General features: G+C 47.1%; 1 protein-coding gene across 3 annotated transcripts in view; it reads right to left on the bottom strand.

The window, feature by feature from the left end:
- LOC124268730 (xanthine dehydrogenase-like) overlaps nucleotides 1-21344 on the bottom strand; it is a 103077-nt gene continuing 81733 nt past the window's right edge. The window contains exons 32-35 of one of the 3 annotated variants that reach the window (XM_046703757.1): nucleotides 20696-20819; nucleotides 2560-2656; nucleotides 792-899; nucleotides 1-272 (exon numbers count right to left, since the gene is read on the bottom strand). In XM_046703757.1, the coding sequence (XP_046559713.1) occupies nucleotides 199-272; nucleotides 792-899; nucleotides 2560-2656; nucleotides 20696-20819 (403 nt within the window). In that variant the 3' untranslated portion in view covers nucleotides 1-198. The remainder of the gene's footprint in view (nucleotides 273-791; nucleotides 900-2559; nucleotides 2657-20695; nucleotides 20820-21344) is intronic. The other 2 variants (XM_046703758.1, XM_046703759.1) reach the window with 2 other exon arrangements.

Here is a 21344-nt window from a genome sequence, read left to right as displayed (position 1 = left end):
CTGTATCATATGGTAGGCACATATGAGCTCCACACGTCGGCTGCCAGTCATCGTGGATGGCAGATAAATATAGCTCATAGGTACGTTCCCACAGTCCTCCTCTGAAGCTTCACATAGCCCTCCTGGCTCCACACTCCTTTTGAGCGCGTCCTACATCAGATGAACAAGGCCCTGTGGTCTGCTGATGGACATGTGTAACTATGTCCCATACACAAACTGTGAGCTGTCAACTTGACATGCTGTCTGAATAGCTTCCACCGTGGCTGGACCATCTGCAAAGATAACAGTTTGATGAAGTCTTGATTGGTAACACTCGTCACGCTGAAGACCCGGGTTCGATTCCCCACATGGGTACAATGTGAAGCCAATTTCTGGTGTACCCCGCTGTGCTATTGCTGGAATATTGCTAAAAGCGGGGTAAAACTAAACTAATTCACTTGCTCGGTAACAGTGAGTTGCTGACGTCGCTGAGTCGTTTTACGCTGCTTTTTGCAATGTTCCGGCAATGTCAACTAGCAAGACACCAGAAATTGGCTTCACGCCTTGTACCCATAATGTATTGCACAAGGGCCTACGGCGTGATGAGCAAAAGCTTTAACCATTGGGCTACTTTACTTCACATGTTGTAGATGCAGGATTGCTGACTTCAATCCACAGATACTATGTATGGATGGTTTTTGTTCTGGACGCTTTCAATTTTGGATTAAAGAAAGGGCACCATCATTTGAAATTCGAAACAGTATCAATGCTTAAAGAGTTCGCATAGGGTTAATAACTGTAATGATTTATACCCAATGGGAAGAATACGTCCTTCGATATTTCCTTTCTGGCAGCCTCGATGGCATGTTTTACGGCAAACAACGCTGATGCAGCCATGCACAGGGGCGGCTCGCCTACAGCTGAAACGGAACACCATCATAATGTATGGAGACACAAATTAAAGGCAGGTTTCTATGGTTGTTTCAGAAAAATATGAACAGGGTGTAGGTGAGCCAGTTTGTGCCCGTAATCTACTGTAATGTGAGCATACACACGTTACATGGTAGCTGTTCTTTGATTGCTCATCAACTCAGTACATTCTTCCATGTACCATGGACACTTATTCACATGTTGACAAATCATCATGGCTGCATGTACTTACAGCTGAATCTGTTAAAACAGTGTTTAAAACTCCAAAATTCCAAGCCAGACAGCCGGACTGGTAACTTAAAAAAAAATTACCAGTCCGGATACAAACTTGACTGTCCGGATTTCAACAATTAAAAACTGTGACTGCCATTTCCAACTCGCGCAAGCTCCATTCACTGTTGGTAGGCATCGCAATGAACTACATAGCACTAACAGGCAATGCACCGAGTTTAGGTTAACTGAAAGTACATGATTGTGATTGGTTATCGTAACATGAACTGTCCAATCGTAAGTAGTTTAACATAATTATCATCATACCTTAAACACCTCAAACTGACGACAAGAAAACCTGTCAGATATTATGAAATATTTACTCTTAGGGGTAAAAATATCTACCAGACCACCGGACAGGCAACTTTTTGAAATTTGACCGTCCGAGATGTAAATACACCGTTCCGGACGGTCGGGCAGGCAGGAATTTTAAACGCTGGTTAAAACATAATCATGCATCTAAACACAAGATTCTGATACAAGTCAATGTTCTTTCTAAGAAAATTAAATAGAGCGTCATGCGACCCATGCTCGATTGTTTCTCGAGCACGGTTATAAAGTTTAGGCCTAAGAAGAAAACAGTTCCAGCGAAAAAAATGCTGTGTCTATTTTCATTTGTGCAGTATCTTTTGCAGTTGAAGAATTGTTTCGACTCTGCATGTGTTAATGACGAGTGTCACTGCTGAGGAAGTATTCGCGAACACTTGTTATCAGCACTATTTTATAGTTAGCTGACCGCCTCCGTGGTGTAGTGGTTAGAGCGTCCGCCCGGAGAGCGGAAGGTCGCGGGTTCGATCCCCGACCACGTCATACCAAAAGACGTTAAAATATGGTTCTTGTTGATCCCAGCCTGGCGCTCGGCATTAATGGGTATAATAAGGACTGGTCGGCTTGGAGTCAGTATAATGTGTCTGAGTGGGGTATTCATGCTTCACTGCAGCATGGTACCTCAGTGGGCAAGCACTATAAAACCAGCTTCAGTCTGGGCTAGTACAAGCAGCCGCACATACACATACACACGCATGCACGTCGTCATATGAGCGAACTATTCTCAAGCACGACGTAAAACCCAATTTCACCTCACCTCACCTTATAGTTAGTTCATAAACACACATACATTGGAAATCGTTCAATACTCTGCTGATACCATAGATTTCTGGTGGATGTATGTAAACGACAACTGCCATAACCACGATTAAATGAATACACATGATGTATTAACCTGTCAGATGTACACTGAGCAGTACATCATACGATCGTTGAAATCATTGTGCTGAAGGTTGAACTATGTATCTATGTAACTGATGTAAGCAGTGGTACCAACACAGTCAACATTCCTTTTTTATGTCAGGACTGCTTCATACAGTACCCATCCTTTACCTTTGGCCCTCAGGACTCCACGTGGGTTGGGAGCATTCTTGAGGAACTGGATACGGAAGTCAATAGGAATGTCCTTTCCTAGTGGGGGCTTGTAATTCTACACACAACAAAACCTCATATCAGGCATAAAACTAAGATACAATGCTATTGCATGTTTAAGCGTGTGATGAAATCGTGGATGAGTTTTATGAATTATTATTTCAACGGTTGTGGGGGTTGTATTATTAAAATATAAAAGTCATCTATTGTACAAAACAGAACTATTAAACACAAACATTGATCAACATGAATGGAAGCACTTTGTGTAAGAAGCATGTGTATCCTTCGGTGTTGGTAGGATTACCTCTGAGAGCAGTTGTTAAAAAAATAACTTTAATGACAAGGTTCATTTTGTGACGCAGTACTCAACATGTATCGCTAATCATGTCCATTTACCTGTAAGGTCATTTTGGGGCCAGGTTTTCCTGTGAATCTTATTCGCAATATAGATTATATTTTGTATGAGCAACGTGATATGCACTTTTGAGTGAGTCTGAGCATGATACTAGTCTGAGTGTGATAGTAGTCTGAGTGTGATACTAGTCGAGTAGAGATACTGGTCTGAGTGTGATTCTAGTGTGAGTGTGATTCTAGTTTGAGTGTGATACTACTCGAGTAGAGATACTAGTCTAAGTGTGATACTAGTCTGTGCGTGGTACTAGTCTGAGTGTGATACTAGTCTGTGCGTGGTACTAGTCTGAGTGTGATACTAGTCTGTGCGTGGTACTAGTCTAAGTGTGATACTAGTCTGTGCGTGGTACTAGCCTGAGAGTGATACTACTCGAGTAGAGATACTTGTCTGAGTGTGATACTGGTCTGAGTGTGAACTACCCTGAGAGTGATACTACTCGAGTAGAGATACTAGTTTAAGTGTGATAATAGTCTGTGCGTATTACTAGTCTGAGTGTGATACTAGTCGAGTAGAGATACTAATCTGAGTGTGATACTAGTCTAAGTGTGATACTAGTCTGTGCGTGGTACTAGTCTGAGTGTGATACTAGTCGAGTAGAGATACTAGTCTGAGTGTGATACTAGTCTAAGTGTGATACTAGTCTGTGCGTGGTACTAGCCTGAGTGTGATCCCAGCGGGCACACAACGTTGAATCAACGTTGAATCAACGTTGAATTTTGGTTGTTTGGTTGATCAACCTTTCATAAACGTTGATTCAACGTTTATCATGCGACTAAAGAAAGTTAGTCGAGATTCGTTTAGTTGTCAACGTTGTTTCAACGTAAGGAACCAACAAAATGTCAACTAATTGTTTCCTTGGCAAATTTGATACATAATTCATATTGGTAATAGGTATCCAACTTAGCAACTATCATTTCGGAACATTATTTTCATAAAAGATCAAGATCGAGCTAGTGACAGATATAATCTTATATATTATTTGATTGTGCATCGATCAACGGACGGAAATATTACGTAAATCGCAGTTTTAGGTATAAAGTCATCAGTTATCAAATTGCATTACATTTTGATTTTCCCACAAAACTGTGAAAATTGTATAATTCCCGACAATTTGCTTTCAAACACAAGCCAGATGTTGACCTTCCGATCGCCTCGTTTGGCCATATCCGGACATGCGCACAATTATCGCGCGCAAAGGCAGCTGATCGTTGTCAGTTCACTTTGGCGAAGTTCAACGCAATATCGTTCTATTTTCACCATCTTCACGGCATGCTGGTGTTTATTTGGTAAAAGTATGTCCTTCATGTATAATGGAAACGTAGGAATGCCGTTTAAATCTAGCAGTAGCAAGAAACTCCGAATTAGGGCTCATGTTTTTATCTCACAAGGTTACCGGTATGTACATGTTTCTCAAAATTTAGTGGAAGCCTGTGTTTTCCATGAACTTGTTTTGTTATTTTTCAATATATTTGCATGCATATATTTGGCATTTTATTATAGAATCGAATAAGATTTCCTTTCGTACCCATCACCTGATCTGAATTTTGCAAATATACATTTTCAAATAATCAATGAAGTACATCAATATAAGGAACCGTTCATAATTAAATATATGGCTGCGGGTGGGGGTGTTGATTGTAAGGGTTGGAGGGTGGGTGGGGGTGTCACCCATTTTGTTCAGGGGAGCTAAGGGGTCAGCATTTTGTACGCACTATGTTTAGAAATTATGGGAAGGAGAGGGCGTCATAGATAATGTACACGACATGCAGGGTTGGCCGTCTCTTATTCTGTACATACTCATACACTTTAGGCGGGGATGTAATTCACATTGTACATAAAATCAACATCACCCCAAAGCCATACATTATGAACGGTCCCTAAGGGCAGCTATACACTATACAAATTCGGATAGGATTAATCAACATTTTATATTGCATCCCATTATTATGAACATTTGTTCGTTTGAATAGATCTATCAGTAAATGATGCATTGAGCACGCCCTGAACCTGTGTCAACATATGTATATTATTGGGGTGAGGGGTGGTGGAGAATGGCGTAAGGAAATGCAACGAAAATTTTTCACTTTAAAATGTCTTGTGAAAGTCTTTGTTAAGGATGAAATTGTATATAATTTATTTGAACTTTTATTTATTTACAAAAGTGTAACTTCACTAATGATTCTTTGATGAGACAATTAACAAAACTGCACCCACAGTCTTTCATTCTTACACTTGTTTGGAAGGGATATGATAATTCATGTCTCTTAAAGGTTAAAATCTTACATACAAAAGAAGTAATTTTAATGTAAGGAACATTTAATTATGAAATAAGATTATTTTAATGGAATTTTGCAGAAATCTCATCTTCGAAGACTGGGTGGCAACAATTTTGTGGATCACATAAAGGACAAGGCTAAGGTAACACGTTTTAACATTTCACTTGTTTCCAGTATATCCATCCACCACAAAGTTTAAGAGAAAGATGATAATGCTCTTTCATTACCACCTGTTTTGAATATTTGTGATAATGTTTGGTCTTTTTGGTGATAATAGTTGGTCTTTATTTTCATTTATATATATAAGGTTTAAAATTTAAGAGAAAAAAATGACAATGATTTCTCCCGGAGATGTTTAGTTTAATGAGCACTCCCTTGCTTGGCGCCATATTGTTTTTCGCCGTAAACAGCTGGATGCAAGATAGCACGCGAGAGGACAGAAGTCATACATTTATAGATACAAAGAGATGTTTATTGCTGGAAACACTCTTCGGGTATTTGGTCAGCTGTAGAATTTGAATATGATGTTTTTTATTATTGTCAAAGGGTAGGTTTTTCATTATTTGCAATCTAATATGTGTGCAGTGAAACATACTGAGATTTGGAAGAGTCCATTAATTGAAGTACAGGTGTTGTTAGATATCAGCGTTTTATGTACATGTTCCCTTGTTAAGATCATCTATCGAGTATATTAGAGAGAAGGTGTATATTTGTAGTGTTTTAAATCAGAGTTATTTTCAGTGTATGACCTACATTTCAATATGTTTTGGCCACCTGTCACCCCTTTGGTCAAATAGAGTAGTGTAGTGATCACCGTGTCCACTACGATACTAGATCACTGTGGAGTAAGCCGTGGCTCGCACCTTGCAAGTATTAGCGCCCAAATCTACGGTTTAGGGTAGACCCTTGAAACAGGCAATTCATACTTACAAAATGGCTTCCACGAACTCGCTGTGGCGATCGGCTGTCTCCGGCACTTTCCGTCGAGTCCTCCAACTTCCGGTTGACAGCTCCGATCACCACATCCCTCCCTGTTTTATAGGCCCCTTCCCGCGGAACAACGCCATCACACCCCCCGTGTTAACTTTCCCCAATGGGGGGGTCTCCTTATGAATGCCCACCCGGAGAAACCACTCCCTGTTTCTCCAGGTTCCAGGGTCCATCCCTTTATCAGATTGTTCACATGAGCGGGTGATCCCCAGCCCCCTCCTCGGAATCACACCCGCCCTTTCGGGTGGAACCAACAGTTCAACACATCCTTATCCCCAATCAACTCCTCGGTTAGGGTGGCACCAACTGTACCTTGCACCATATAGTCGGGCTCCACCTCCTATGGAATATGACACACAGTTCTCCACATGTCCCTTGTCCTACGTTCCCATTGGCGAGGAACCCAGAATTCTTCACACTTCATTTCCCCCTTCACCCCCTCCTTAGGGTGAAAACCTCTCAACTCATCATTCTCCTTCATGCCCCACTCCCCCGTGGGGTGGGCTCTCCGCCTCTCTACAAGGCGAACAACTGAGCGGCGTTTGCAGTTGTAGCCACCAGCAGCTCCTTGGTGCTCATCCCCCTCTTCCCAGCCACCATATCTCCAATCAGGCACAGCAGTGCCGGGGAGTTGACGCGATACCCCTTGGGTGGCATGTGTGGGGAGTCTGTTTCCAACAGCAGTCGGTCACCCGGCACCGCTCTCAGACCAGCCACTTGGCCTGACTTAAATCCTTGCACCCGGCCCGTGAAGCCGAAGTAGGCCCGGGGGAATGCCTTTAACCATTCCTGCACTGTTTCCTCTCCACCCGTGAAGCAGTGCACGTGCACTGGCTGTTGTGGCGGTAAGATCCCCTTCAGGATTTTGTATTGCCCGGCGTGGGTTGCCCCCGCCTCCTCATCTCCCGCGGGTCCCCTCACATGCACTATTACCACCCGCCCGGCTGGGACATGTGGCAATAGCTCCTTCAGGGCGGATTCCTGGCCTCTCCACTCCCACGCCGGGACTGAGTGATCCAACCCGACCTCCCCCACTAAGCATCGGGCGTCCTTCCAGAAACCAAGAATCTGCCTAAACACCTTGTCCGTCAAGCCTGCGACCTTCTTTGGGTGGATTCCGACCGCGGTGATGTATCTTGGGTCATTGTTGATTCGCTGAGGAAACGTAGGGGGGTCGCAGTATACTTCAACCCCCCAGACAGGCAGCTCACCGAATGGGTGACTCACTTCTGGCGCGGAGGCCAATAGTTCGGGAGTGGTCCCCTGGGGCCCTCCCAAAGCGATGCCGCCCATGTCCGGTCCAGGTGGAAGTGGGCGTCAATCAGATGGTCGAGACCCCTGGCCCTGGAGTGTCCCTTCTTCTCCCAGCCCCCTCAGATGCAAGCTCCTCTTCCCATATCTCCACCTCCCACACACTTCCTCGCTTCCTCCGGCGGCCCCCCATGTCCGCGGACTCATCTTCTCCCAACTTTTCGAGACACGAGCTCCTCTTCCCATGTCTCCACCTCCCCACACACTTCCTCGCCTCCTCCGGACGGCCCCCATGTCCGCGGACTCATCTTCTCCCCCTACTTGGACCTCCTCATCCTCCGGCAACCACATGGCCTCCGCCTGTCCCACATCTACCAGTTCCTGGTCCCATTCCTGGGGAGCCTGGACCCGCGCAGTCCAGCGGGTATGTTGGGGCACTGAAACCATGAGCAAGCGGAACTCCCTCCTCTTGTCCTGAGGCACAAAGTTCAGAAGATGAAGCAACACCCTCCATTGCTTCAGGCACGCTGGAGAGTTCAGGGGCCACCAGGCTGAATTTGGTTGGGATGCGCCAACCCTGGGCCGTACACAAATGCCTCAGTCCAGCTATTGCATTCTCTTGGAGGGTGCAATCCGGGGGACAATTGAACGTTCGATTACCAAAACTTCGTGTAACCCTCCAGGGTTGCGCCTGGACCCAGAATCCAGGGCGCCAGCTGCCGTGAAGGGCCGTCACTATTTTGTCCAGCACATCTCGATTCGGGAGGATGATCCTGTGGTACCGAGGCCGAAATAGCTGAGGAGATGTGCAAAGAAGGCATGGTCCTGCAATTTATAGGTCCTTGTCCCACACCTCTCACTGGGACAACTGGATCCTCGACCCTCCACCTCCTGGGCTCACCCTCGACTCCAAGACTCCCCTTGGTCCTGGATGGGTGCCCTCCTTTCTCTGGTCTGTTCGGGTGCCGACTCAAGACCCCCTTGGTCCTGGATGAGGGCCCTCCTGTCTCTGGTCTGCTCGGGTGCCGACTCCAAGACCCCCCCTTGGTCCTGGATGAGGGCCCCTCCTGTCTCTGGTCTGCTCGGGTGCCGACTCCAAGACCCCCTTGGTCCTGGATGAGGGGCCCCTCCTGTCCCTGGTCTGCTCCAGGAACCGCCCCTTCCGGCCCCCTGGTAGCCCCAAGTGGTCCCACACCACGGGGTATCTCTCCTCCTCCCTTCTTTGTTCTTTTAGGCCCCAAAGGTCCTCCTGAGGGAGGCCTGGCTGGTCACTGTTGAGGCTTGGCTCTTCGGTGGCGGTGGTTGAGGTACTCCACCTCTCGTCTCCGGCATGGTGGCGATCTCCTCCGAGGTCTGATGACGACCTGCGGCATCCCTCCCACCGTGGGCGGGACCACCACCCGCCCCCATAGCTCCGCTGTCTGCCAGCGTGCAGGGCTCCTGCCTGCCTCACTCCACTTCTCTCTTCTCCACCTCTCTCTTCTCCACTTTCCTCTCTCCACCTTTCTCCTCTCCACCTCTCTCATCTCCACCTCTCCTCACTCCCACCTCTCTCTCTCTACCCCTCTCTTCCCGTCCTCGGCGGTTCGCTGGAGTCCGCCGACAAGCATCCCTGATGTCGCCCGGGAGTAGGCCTCTCCCGCCACTCCAAAACCTTCCTCTGGCTTTCTCTCTATCCATGTTGGATTTGAGTCTGATCGCGGATTCCTGTAAAGCCAAAACCAGCCGGCTGGATGATCTGATCGTCCATCGGCCTCACACCTCTAGCCGCCGAAGATCAAACGCCTCTGCACCACCCGGGGGTCCCACTGCTCCTGATCCGCAGGTGGGACGAAGTGAGTGGTTCGTCCATGGCCTCCGCCATGGTCTCTGCCACTCCACACAAGTCCCATGAAACCACTCATCAGCAGCCATCACATGCAATCGCATGAAACCTCCGTCATCCGGCTGGCGACAGTGGCAATAGCGGGCCGTTTTCCTCCCGATCCTCCGCCTTTGTCGGTGAGATCCACGCCCCTCCTAGAGTGGGGACCTCCTCCGTTTCTTCCTTCTCTCCATCCAGCGAGGGGCGGACCCGATCCAGCACAACTTCATCCGGGTCATGATGAGCCGTGAACTTCCTCCGCTGCCCAGTCACCAAAACAAGGGTAGAAGAGCCTTTTCTCAATAAGGTAAGGTCCTTTCCCTGCGGGCACAGCTTTTGCACCGCCCACGGCGTCAGGCCCTAAGTCCTAACATACACCAGGTTGTCCTTGGTTGGCAGCTTGAGATCCGGTGCACGAATCAGTAATCCCCTCATCCTTTCCACTGAAGTTTGCAGATTATTCCGAGGCTGCATGGGCACTCTCCATCGCTGCTCTTTCGAAGCCCGACCCACGTACTCACTGGGTGTCAGCCTTCTTGATGGGAAGTCCGACCCCGGGCATCAAGTCAGCGGGAACATTTACTTCCCGGGCAAGCATCAGGCGATTGGCCGTGTAACGGTATGGCGGTTCGCGGACCTCATGGCTCCGCCAGCTGGGGCAAGTATTCATCCCATGTGGTTTGAGATTTGGATATGTAACAGCCGGATCATCTGCATCAGTGTCGGGTTGAGACTCTCTCCTGTCCATTAGAGGGACGGTATGGGGTCGTCTTGTCTTTATCTGCAACAGCTGGCAGATTTCATGGAACAATCGACTCTCAGAATTCCTGCCTTGGTCCGTATGAATCGGTGGAAAGCCAACCGTGCAAAGAATTCGTTCAACAGCTGTCCTTGCTGTCACTTCTGCCTTTTGGCTCGGGGAGGCACACACTCCACCCATTTGGTGAACTGGTCTACCATCATGAGAATATGTTGGTTCCCTGCTCTGCTTGTGGGCAATGGGCCAATAAAATCAGGTGCACCCTCTCTCGTGGGGCTCCCGCATGGAATGGGGTCATCGCTGGGCGGGCCTTCCGTGATGGTTTCTTAATTTCGGAAGTTTGCAAGCGGAGCATTCGACCACACATGAGTCCCTGGTGTCGTTCGCGACCGTACCAATGGTACCTCTCAACTTTATCCTCTCCTTAGTGGTTTTAGTCAGTCCCCAGGTGTGTCGCTTGATGGGATGTCATGCATCTGATAAAGCACCATTCGCTGTAAGAGTCCTGGGTATCAGCAGTTTTTCAGTGTCATTCACTGCTGGAATTCCCTTCCTCACCAGTACTCCTCCCTCATTTCGTTCGAATAGTTCTCTATCACCCAATAAGACTTGGCGGCCGGGCTGGACAAATATAGTTCTGAGTCTGATGGTACTTCACCTCCGTCCACCCATCTGCGTAGATGTCTGAGATCGCTATCTTCCTCTTGAGCGATCTTCAGTGCTTTAATCGGAGGCGTCCCAAGAGTCCCCTTGTCCCCCTTCTGTGGGCACTCTGGTACTGTGAGTCCCTTACTGAGAAGGTTGTCGCCAGACCTACTCACTTCAAGGGGTATAAGCCTGATTCTCTGTCCGACTCCTCTCACCGCATCCTCTCGGTGGGATAAAATCTATCCAGGTGGTTGCTCTCTTCCACCCACTGTCAAAGCCCTGACCGTCCTAGATTGGCCGGGCCAATGGGATCACATAGTCTACCTCTTCATGGAACTGTCCCCACTGTTGGTGTGCCTTCTGGCAGTATCGGCACTACATGGGAGTTCCTGGAGCTCCACCGAATCGCCCGGTAGTTGTCACACTCCGCCGTCGGTAACCGGGACAAGCCGTCCGCATTCTGGTGTTTGGCTCCTGGGCGGTGCTCCACCCTTAAGTGCGTACTGGCTCAGTTCCTCTAACCAGCGAAGCAAGCTGCCCTTCAGGTGCCCTGAAATTCATTAGCCATCTTAAGCTGTTATGGTCCGTCCGGTACCGGAAATGCCTCCCTAGAAGATAGTGGCCGGTACTGCCTTGTGAAACATTGCGTACCGCCAATAGCTCGCTTTGCGGGTTATTGCAGAGTACCGCCCGTTGTTCCGGAGTTAAAGGCCGAAGCTGCCGTAGCTGATCACTCGCTCCCGACCTTTTGTATCTGCAGGAGTTCAGCCCGATGGCCGTCTGAGGCATCTGTGTCCAAGGCGAACATGTCCTCCTTGTTTGGCATACTATTTTGGTGTTGTCAGTAGCTTCTGCTTCAAGTCCAGGAAACCTTCCTCCTGCTCACTCTCCCCCCATTCGGGTTTTCCCGTATTATGGCGTACAAAGGGTGCTGCCGTCTTTAGCAGTAGTCTTTGATAAAGCCCGGTGGTAGTTGGCAAACCCCAGGAACCTTTCCACCTCGCCGTGTAGTGGTTGGTCTGGGCCAGTTCTCTACCGGTCCCCTGCTAGTAGGGTTCAGCAGCGGATCCCTCTCCGGCTGACTACCCTCCCAAGGAATTCAATCTCCAGCTGGAACAGTTCACATTTTCTGGGCTTCAGCTTCAAATTGTATTTCCCGAACCGCTGCAGAACTGCCGCGTAGGTTCTGAAAATGGTCCCGGAACAAGCCAGGCCAGTTACCCGCGACATCATCCAGAAGGCGAGAGCAATCCCAGCTGAGACCGCGCGAGGATAAGAGACATTACTCTAGCATACGTCGCTGGGGCGTTGCACAACCAAGCGCCATTCTCACATGTTCAAAGAGTCCATATCGTGTAACAAAGGCCTGCGTTTCTTACAATCCTCCTCCTGATCGCGGACTTTGCCAGTCGCTGAGTTGGCATCTAATTTGGAGAACCATGACTGGCTGCCAAGGTGTCCAAACACTCATCTATCAAGGGTAGGGGGAAAACGTCCTTCTGACATTTTAAGTTCACGGCTTCGGTAGTCCACACAATAGCGTACCCCTCCGTCACCCTTTGGTATAAGCACCGGAGCTGACGCCCATTCCGACACCGAAGGTCTAATCACCCCAGCCTCCAACATTTTCTTCAAGTGAGCTTCCTCCTCCTCGGCGGCAAACCCCAGCGGCGTTCTACGATAATGTTGTTTAACTGGTGGCTCCTCACCAGTGGCGATGAGATGTGTTCAATGGCCGTGAAGTCCCTAAGTCCAAGTCGTAATGCGATGCGAAAGACATCCTGAAATTCCACTAACAACTTAGCCAGTTCATTTTGGTCTGCTGGTCCTAGTTCCGCGTTTTGACCTGGCGAATAGTCCCTTCAGGTGATCCGAACTTGGAGTCTCTCAGGTCGTCTCCTCCCACCCCTCAGTGGAAGGCAGCCCTGCATTCAGGATTTCCAGCAGCCTGGCGCTTCCCGACCCGGGCTGCTACTTCTGCCTCGGACGCATTTCGATGTGTTGTCCCTTGTGCAACTTCACTGTGTGGTCGGCCGTGTTCACCAGACACACCACTGGGATTCTTGTCCCTTGTGTAAAGTCCTCGACATAAGAGCATATCGCTGCACTCCTGCACTGGCTCTACTAAATATTGGTTTAGGTTCCATCGATACAGCAGGATTTCGAGGTGGCAGTGTGAAGAGTGCTAACGACAGTGTTTGAGCTACTGTCACCTTGCATACCCAGACTTCCTGAGCTTCAATGTCATAGGAGACCTCACATCCGCCGATGGTGATGGTTCTTTGCTGCACATTGATATTGGTACAATGTCTATCCTATAAAGTCCAGGCCCAGGATAAGTTGGTCATTTATTGGGGCTACCAACACTTCTGTCGGTATGTCACTCCATTAATTCGAATACGGGCCATGTCTGTTATATCATCCCTTCATTCTCATATATCCCGACCTGCATTGTTCACTATCACCGGTCTGGATATGGGCAACTATCCTTGCCAGTTGTTCAAAGAAGATGTCAGACACAATAGTGTTCTGAGCCGCTGTATCCACTACCCCTGGGTCTCTGTTCCTTGAAGGTCACCCGGTATCAAGTATGAGGTTCCTTCATCCAGAGCATTAATGGTTACTATGGGCAATCCGTCTCTCTATCCATCTCTCCGTCTCCCCACCACCTGGCCAGGTAGCACTCCGTTAGTGCTACTCTACTGGCCTCTACCCGTCTGGTGGCCATGGCGGCAAACCCTGGTTATCTAGTCCAGAGTTGTTGTGAGGCGAGTCTCCACACTCGCCCATCCTGCAGTCTATGCAGTTATCGAAGCTGACCACCATGGGGGCAAACCCTGAATATCTAACCCAGAGTTATTGTGGCGCTAGTGCGCTGACACTGTACTCTTCCGACAGTCTATATCCTTTGGATTATCTGGCTGACCATGGCGATAGACCCTCAATAGTCTCTTTAGCAAGCGGGGACGAGCATGCGGGTCTACAGACCCGCCCTTGAACTGTTTAAAGGCTTCTCTGTGGATCCCATCGCAAAGAAACACTTTTACCGCTGCAGGTGCATTACCTGCCAGTTTCGGGCATGCCGCCTTGAAATGGTTAAGGTCTCCACAGTGGAAACACCCGACGACCTCCCAGGGCTGGGTGTGGCGGGACCTCGACCTCATGTTTCCCGAATTTCTTTACTGTTTCGGTGAGCTCTTGCACTGAACGTACTAGTTGTGTCATCTCCGACCTGATACCTTTGACCTCTTTCTGTACTGTTCCTAGGTCAGTCTCGATCAGGGTCACCCTCCTCGCCAGATCGGTGACCGCTGGGTGAATTGTTTATTGGGTTCGCCTCTATCTTGAGGAGGCTCGCACTTCCCTCGGTTGCTCTCGGTATCACTCACTGTCATTGCCCCGCAACTCCCGCCTCGCCTACTGTACTGCAAGTGCGAGTTGTGTTGGTAGTGCCTCACGGCATCCATGGCCCTTTCCAGGAAGTTGGTTTCAGATTGTACACCAGGTTCCCCATCCCGGTTCTCACAGCCCATGCAAAACCTGGTTATGGTCTCTTGCTCCACAAAGTCCTCTGGCAGACCTGGATATGCTCGTGACGAGGTTGCCACCAGACGTTCAGCCCAGGCCTCCAGTGTCTCCCCGGCTCCTGTTTCAGGGACGGAAAGCATTCTTGCCGCCTGGGCAGGTTCCACGATACCAAACCTCTTTGGAATTTCTCCATCATTTGCTCATATGGCATGTACAGGTCCCTCATTTTGACACGTGGTAAAGAAGGAACTCGCTTCCCCACGCATGCAAAACATAACTGAAAGAGTTTGTCCTCCTCCGTCCATCCTTCTCTATCGGCCAGCTTCGAACTTGAGCTTGAGCGAGCCTTCACGCCTCTTCCCATCGTAGCTAACCAGGGTTGTGACAACGGCGAGGGTCCTGTATGGTCGTTGGCCCTTGGGCCTTGGTTCCTCCCTACCCTAGGTGGACCTTGGTCTCTCTCCTCCTGTGGTACTCGTCCCCTACAGGCTGGGGCTCCTGTCGTCTGGGGTTTTGCGGAACCTGGCGTTTCCCGTGCTCCCCTTTTAGGGCGTCTGCTCCTGTTTCATCTCCGGTGGGACAGACCCGCCTCTGGCTCGGGGTCCCTGCCGGAGGTGAATAAGCAGCTGACCTCTTGGCATTCTTCTCATCCACCATCTCGCTAATGTTGCCCCATCTCATAGCGCTGCACATTAGTGTGCCCCACCACTCACTCTTCGGGCGGACATCAAGTGGTGTTGCTCTATCTCGAGCTGGGTGGTTGTCACCCCCAGTGACCCTCCTCCACTCGAACAGGTGTTATAGGCTCCCGCTTCAACTCTTGGTGTCCCCAACAAGGCATATTATCTCTCCTAAACATGTCCTCTCTCACCTCCATGGAAGCCCTAGGTGAGGCCGTGTCATATGGCCCACCTCTAAGGTGTCCCTCCGGGGTCCCAAAGTTGTCCATACGGCCTAACACCCTATCTAGCCTGTCTTCAGATTTTTTGTCTATCTCGGCCATTGTCCACAATATTTTTGAGGCATTATCCTCATTTCGAGTGGCACTCCTCTGGTGTACTTCTTCCATAGCCTGTATCATTTCGTGTGCACTCCTCTGGTTCACCCCCTCTAGAGCCTGTATCATTTCGTGTGCACTCCTCTCATTTCTAGCAGCACTCTTTTGGCTTATTCCCTCCAGGGTGCGCATCATTTTTTGCGCACTCTCCTCATTCCTAGCAGCACTCTTCCGGGTTATTCCCTCCAGGGTGCACATCATCTGGCTCATCAACTGCCTGAGCTCATCCATTGGCACTCCCGTGTCCCGGCCAGTACCATCAGTCCCCGCTTGGGCTTCCTCTGGGGGGTCACTCTCGCCTCCGGAGTCGCCACCCTGGGTCGAACCCTCGACATTGAGCGCGCTGGCTACCTCATGGTTTTCCCCGTCCTCATTTGGCGGCGGGGCCACTCCCTTCAATAACCCATTGAATGTAAATGAGAGTAATGACATAGCGTCCTCGATCCATACGGAACTCCTCCATATTCTCCACCTCTTCCTGGTGATGTTATACCCCTGGCTCCTAATTGACATGAGCCTATCCACCTGGTCTCTGGAGAGCCCAATATGTTTTAACTCGGTGGGGTTCACAAAGTTCACGTGTACCACATTGGCAGCCATGATAAAAGTCAACGCACAGAACGGTCCCCTCACCTTGAAGTGTCTCAGATAGCTGTCGCTATTCTCCCTCTAGTAGAGATCGGGGATAGCAGAGTCCAAATCCTCCCGAGTAGCGGTTGGGATTATGTATCAATGTCACTGTCCCACCGAGCAGCGGTTGAGATTAGGTATCAATGTCACTATCCCACCGAGTAGCGGTTGAGATTAGGTATCAATGTCACTATCCCCACCGAGTAGCGGTTGAGATTAGGTATCAATGTCACTATCCCACCGGTAGCGGTTGAGATTAGGTATCAATGTCACTATCCCACCAGTAGCGGTTGAGATGAGGTATCAATGTCACTATCCCACCGAGTAGCGGTTGAGATTAGGTATCAATGTCACTATCCCACCCGAGTAGCGGTTGAGATGAGGTATCAATGTCACTATCCCACCGGTAGCGGTTGAGATTATGTATCAATGTCACTATCCCACCGAGTAGCGGTTGAGATTAGGTATCAATGTCACTATCCCACCGAGTAGCGGTTGAGATGAGGTATCAATGTCACTATCCCACCGAGTAGCGGTTGAGATTAGGTATCAATGTCACTATCCCACCGTACTAGTACTGGTGGATGGGGTGTTGAGTCATTTATCCCCAATTACAGTGATACCCTTTCCTAGCAACAACACATGCGTTATACAATATACATGCTCAGCTCCACACATGCATGCTACAAAGTTCACTGACATCTATCCTACTTGGAAGTTATGAGTTCCACATCACTTACCGTGACTTTTCTCCCACGAAAAATTCCATGAATAGTCCTCCATAGAAATACACAATCCATGAATCATCTCACACACGAATATATCCATGAATAAACACAATCCGCTGCAAAACACCGTCCTTCGCGCAACAAGTTCACCGCTGAATTATCCAAAGTCAAATGTCAACACAGCCTCCGGAGTAAACACTGAATTTCCCCGGTCATGCGCAGTGGAAACCCTCAGGCAGCACAGAGCGTAACATTGGGAAACACGAAAACACACTAAATCCCTGAAATTACTCTACCTAGCACCGAAAGACCCTAAATAAGTTCTATCTACGCTATGCAGTCTCGCTCGCTCTGCAACCCCACCACAGCGCTGAGCTGAAGCTGGCTGGGTGACCAGTAAGTCCCCGGGCCCGCGTGCTCCCCACGCGGGTAACCTAAACTACCCTAAAAAGCTCCACTAAGCTACTTTTAGAACGATAACTAGTCCTCCCCTCTCCGATATAGGTACGGAGATACTAGAAAACCCTTATATCTATACTTTAACCCACTGAATTTCTGTTACACCCACTTTGGGTGGAAGACCATGCGGTCTCCCAAGCGCGGGAAAACAGAACAGTAGCGAGCGATGCCCCGAGCGAGAAAAATGGAATTCCTCACTCAGAATCGTTGTCACAGCGCCACTGTAGTGATCACCGTGTCCACTACGATACTAGATCACTGTGGAGTAAGCCGTGGCTCGCACCTTGCAAGTATTAGCGCCCAAATCTACGGTTTAGGGTAGACCCTTGAAACAGGCAATTCATACTTACAAAATGGCTTCCACGAACTCGCTGTGGCGATCGGCTGTCTCCGGCACTTTCCGTCGAGTCCTCCAACTTCCGGTTGACAGCTCCGATCACCACAGTAGGATTTCCATTTCTTGGAATTGAGAGTCAGAGATGCACTGTTTCCAAGAATTTGCGTGTGCCAGCTATGTTTGTTTACGAGTACATTTAAGTCTTTTTGAGTGTAGATTGGAGTTGTAAGAGATGTTATTCAATGTCTTATTGTTCATGGTATGATAGATTATTTCTGGCAATGTAGAGTTTAATCTCATTATTTTATTGTTCATGATTCAGAGAAGCATAGTTAATACGCACACATAATTCATTATATGAGAGATTTTCTAAGCGTTCCTATAAGAGATTAAGTGTAAACATTTATGAATTATAAAAAAGTTATTTATCTGAGTTTTATGAGTGTACAAATGACAAAGAGAGAGAGAGTAGATAATAGAGAATATATTGTATACTTATGAGAGCTCATTATTGTTTTCAGAACTCCATGATCCATACTTCCTTGTGTTTGGGAACAAATGGTGTTGGGAGACCTCCCACAATAGACTTGTTCTTTGACCTGTGAACCACCACCCATTTTGTTTTCTTATCATTTAATGTAAAATGACTTTTGTTACAATTTATGACTCCTGGTAGCAAAATTGCTACATCAGTTCAACTCCTATTAATTTGAAATAATCATTTCCGAGAATCTATTTAGAAAACTAAATCTGACAGAATGACAACAATCTTCCATTGTTTTGCAGGACAATGTCAAACAATTTGATGTCAAGAATGAATGTTGATGGGCAAAACGGCAAGTTTTCTTTTAAGAATACAAGGTTGTATTCAATCATCTCTGGTAAGTTAATTACCAAGTGCAGCATTTTCATCATGACCATAGCAAATAATATATGACAGTAAAGCATCGTCTAATTCATCCTACCGGTAATTCACAGTCTAATTAAATAATCAACTTGCAATTGAGGATTTTCTTTGAAAATGTTTAAGAAAACTTCCATTCCTTCGGTTGAAAATATAAATTGTTTACACTTTTCTTCATATTTTGTATTGATGCTGTTCATATGTTCACATGCCAAGTTACAGCAATGAAATGAACCTTTCAAGTGATTGATTAAACAAATACTTGAATCATTTTAAGACAATATATCTTCCATATAACTTATTCATGTATTTCAATATAAAATTTCAGAATGTGTCCTATCTCAAGGGGAATGAGATGGGGAATGCATCGAAACAAATTTCAAGAAAGAGTTAGGAACGTTTCTGAAGTATCCACCTGACCGCCAGGCAGGGTGGCAGAAAAAGTGGAGCTGATAATTGTGTTTTGGAGTTGTAATTGTGTTGAAAAATCTGAACTGTGGTATTGAAATTGGTGGCGTAAATGTCACTTTGATGCTATATGCAGATGATATTGTGTTATAAGCACAACAGAGATCACCTACAGACTATGTCATGAGTGATGTTTTACATTATGCATTAAACCACGTTTTCTGTGTGCGTGTGTGTTCATAAAGATTTCATGAAAAGTGACTTGTTTTATGTGCTGTCTTCAGGTATAGTTCCTGGTCATCTTGGATGCTTTTCATGGTGAAAGTAATTGCATTGTGTTTATTCAGGGGTCTGTCTAAGAGCTGAAATTCGAACAAAAATGTCTTCTCGGGACAATTTTCACCTTTTCAAGGTAACAATACAACAGTAAATAGTTTTCTTAATTTGGAATACTCTTTTCTTCTTTTGGAATTATACGCCCAACTGACATAAAACTTAAGTGAACATTATATTGAATGTGGAATTTTAACCAAGTATTTTATCAGGTAAATATTTTTACTGCAATTTTCTGTTTGAACACTGTTTATTGCATGTAGCTTTTTGGGTATTTTAGCTGGATGCAGGAGTTTGGTGCTACTTTATTGTAGTTAAAAGATGAAGTGCGAGTCTATTTACAGGAAAGCGTAATACCTCCCAGACACAACCACGGAACAACCCATTTTCAACGTTAATAATATGTTAGACTTCAACACTGATTCCACGTCGGATATCTACGTCAAAAAAACTTTCATATACAACCTATTTTCAATCTATTTTCAACGTTGAGGATCAACCTTTTTTCAACGTTGATAATAGGTCAAACTTCAACGTTGATTCCACGTCGGATATCTACGTCAAAAAAACTTTCATATACAACCTATTTTCAATCTATTTTCAACGTTGAGGATCAATGTATTCTCAACGTTGAAACAACGTTGATGTGCCTGCTGGGATACTAGTCGAGTAGAGATACTAGTCTGAGTGTGATACTAGTTTAAGTGTGATACTAGTCTGTGCGTGGTACTAGTCTGAGTGTGATACTAGTCGAGTAGAGATACTAGTCTGAGTGTGATACTAGTCTAAGTGTGATACTAGTCTGTGCATGGTACTAGTCTGAGTGTGACACTATTCGAGTAGAGATACTAGTCTGAGTGTGATACTAGTCTAAGTGTGATACTAGTCTGTGCGTGGTACTAGTCTGAGTGTGATACTAGTCTGAACGTGATAGTAGCCTGAGTGTGATGTTAGTTTGAGTGTGATACTAGTCGAGTAGAGACACTAGTCAAAGTTTGATACTAGTCTGAGTGTGATACTAGTCTGAGTGTGATGCTAGTCTGAGGGTGGTACTAGTCTGAGTGTGATACTAGTCTCAGTGTGGTACTAGTCGAGTAGAGATACTGGTCTGAGTGTGATACTGGTCTGAGTGTAGATACTAGTCTGAGTAGAGATACTAGTCTGAGTGTCATACTAGTCTGAGTGTGATGCTAGTCTGAGTGTCATACTAGTCTGAGTGTGATACTAGTCGAGTAGAGATACTGGTCTGAGTATGATACTAGTCGAGTAGGGATACTAGTCTGAGTGTGATACTAGTCTGAGTGATACTAGTCTGAGTGTGGTACTAGTCTGAGTGTGATACTAGTCGAGTAGAGATACTGGTCTGAGTGTGATACTAGTCGAGTAGAGATACTAGTCTGGGTGTGATACTAGTCTGAGTGTGATGCTAGTCTGAGTGTGATACTAGGCTGAGTGTGATACCTGCGATGCTTTAGTCGCGTATAACAATCCCTCCTCAGGAGGCCGCCTTACCCATGTTCCATCAGTCAGGGCGGTGCCAGTCGTAGGGTCAAAGATCATCTGTTCGGTCAGCCAGTACCCCAGACCCATCACAAACCCACCCTCAGCTTGTCCAATGTCGATCTCAGGATTCATGCTGAACCAAGGTGAGCAAAAGAATTACTGAGAAATTGGCAACCTTTAATATTAAATTTACACAAATTGTTGGTCTTACCTCTCTCCACAGTCATACATGATGTCCACTCTGTTGGTCTTACCTCTCTCCACAGTCATACAGAAGGTCCACTCTGTTGGTCTTACCTCTCTCCACAGTCATACAGAAGGTCCACTGTGTTGGTCTTACGTCTCTCCACAATCATACATGATCTCCACTGTGTTGGTCTTACTTCTCTCCACAGTCATACATGATGTCCACTCTGTTGGTCTTACCTCTCTCCACAGTCATACAGAAGGTCCACTCTGTTGGTCTTACCTCTCTGCACAGTCATACAGAAGGTCCACTGTGTTGGTCTTACCTCTCTCCACAATCATACATGATATCCAATCTGTTGGACTTACCTCTCTCCACAGTCATACAGTAGTTTCATCCTATTGGTCTTACCTCTCTCAATAGTCATACATGATGTCCACTCTGTTGAACTTACCTCTCTACACAGTCATA

The sequence above is a fragment of the Haliotis rubra genome, unplaced genomic scaffold (assembly GCF_003918875.1).
Source record: "Haliotis rubra isolate DU_JTF1 unplaced genomic scaffold, ASM391887v1 Scf14, whole genome shotgun sequence".
In the NCBI taxonomy this organism is placed as follows: domain Eukaryota; kingdom Metazoa; phylum Mollusca; class Gastropoda; order Lepetellida; family Haliotidae; genus Haliotis; species Haliotis rubra.
The sequence above is the reverse complement of the archived record's forward strand: the minus strand, read 5'-3'. Positions and strand labels throughout refer to the sequence as shown.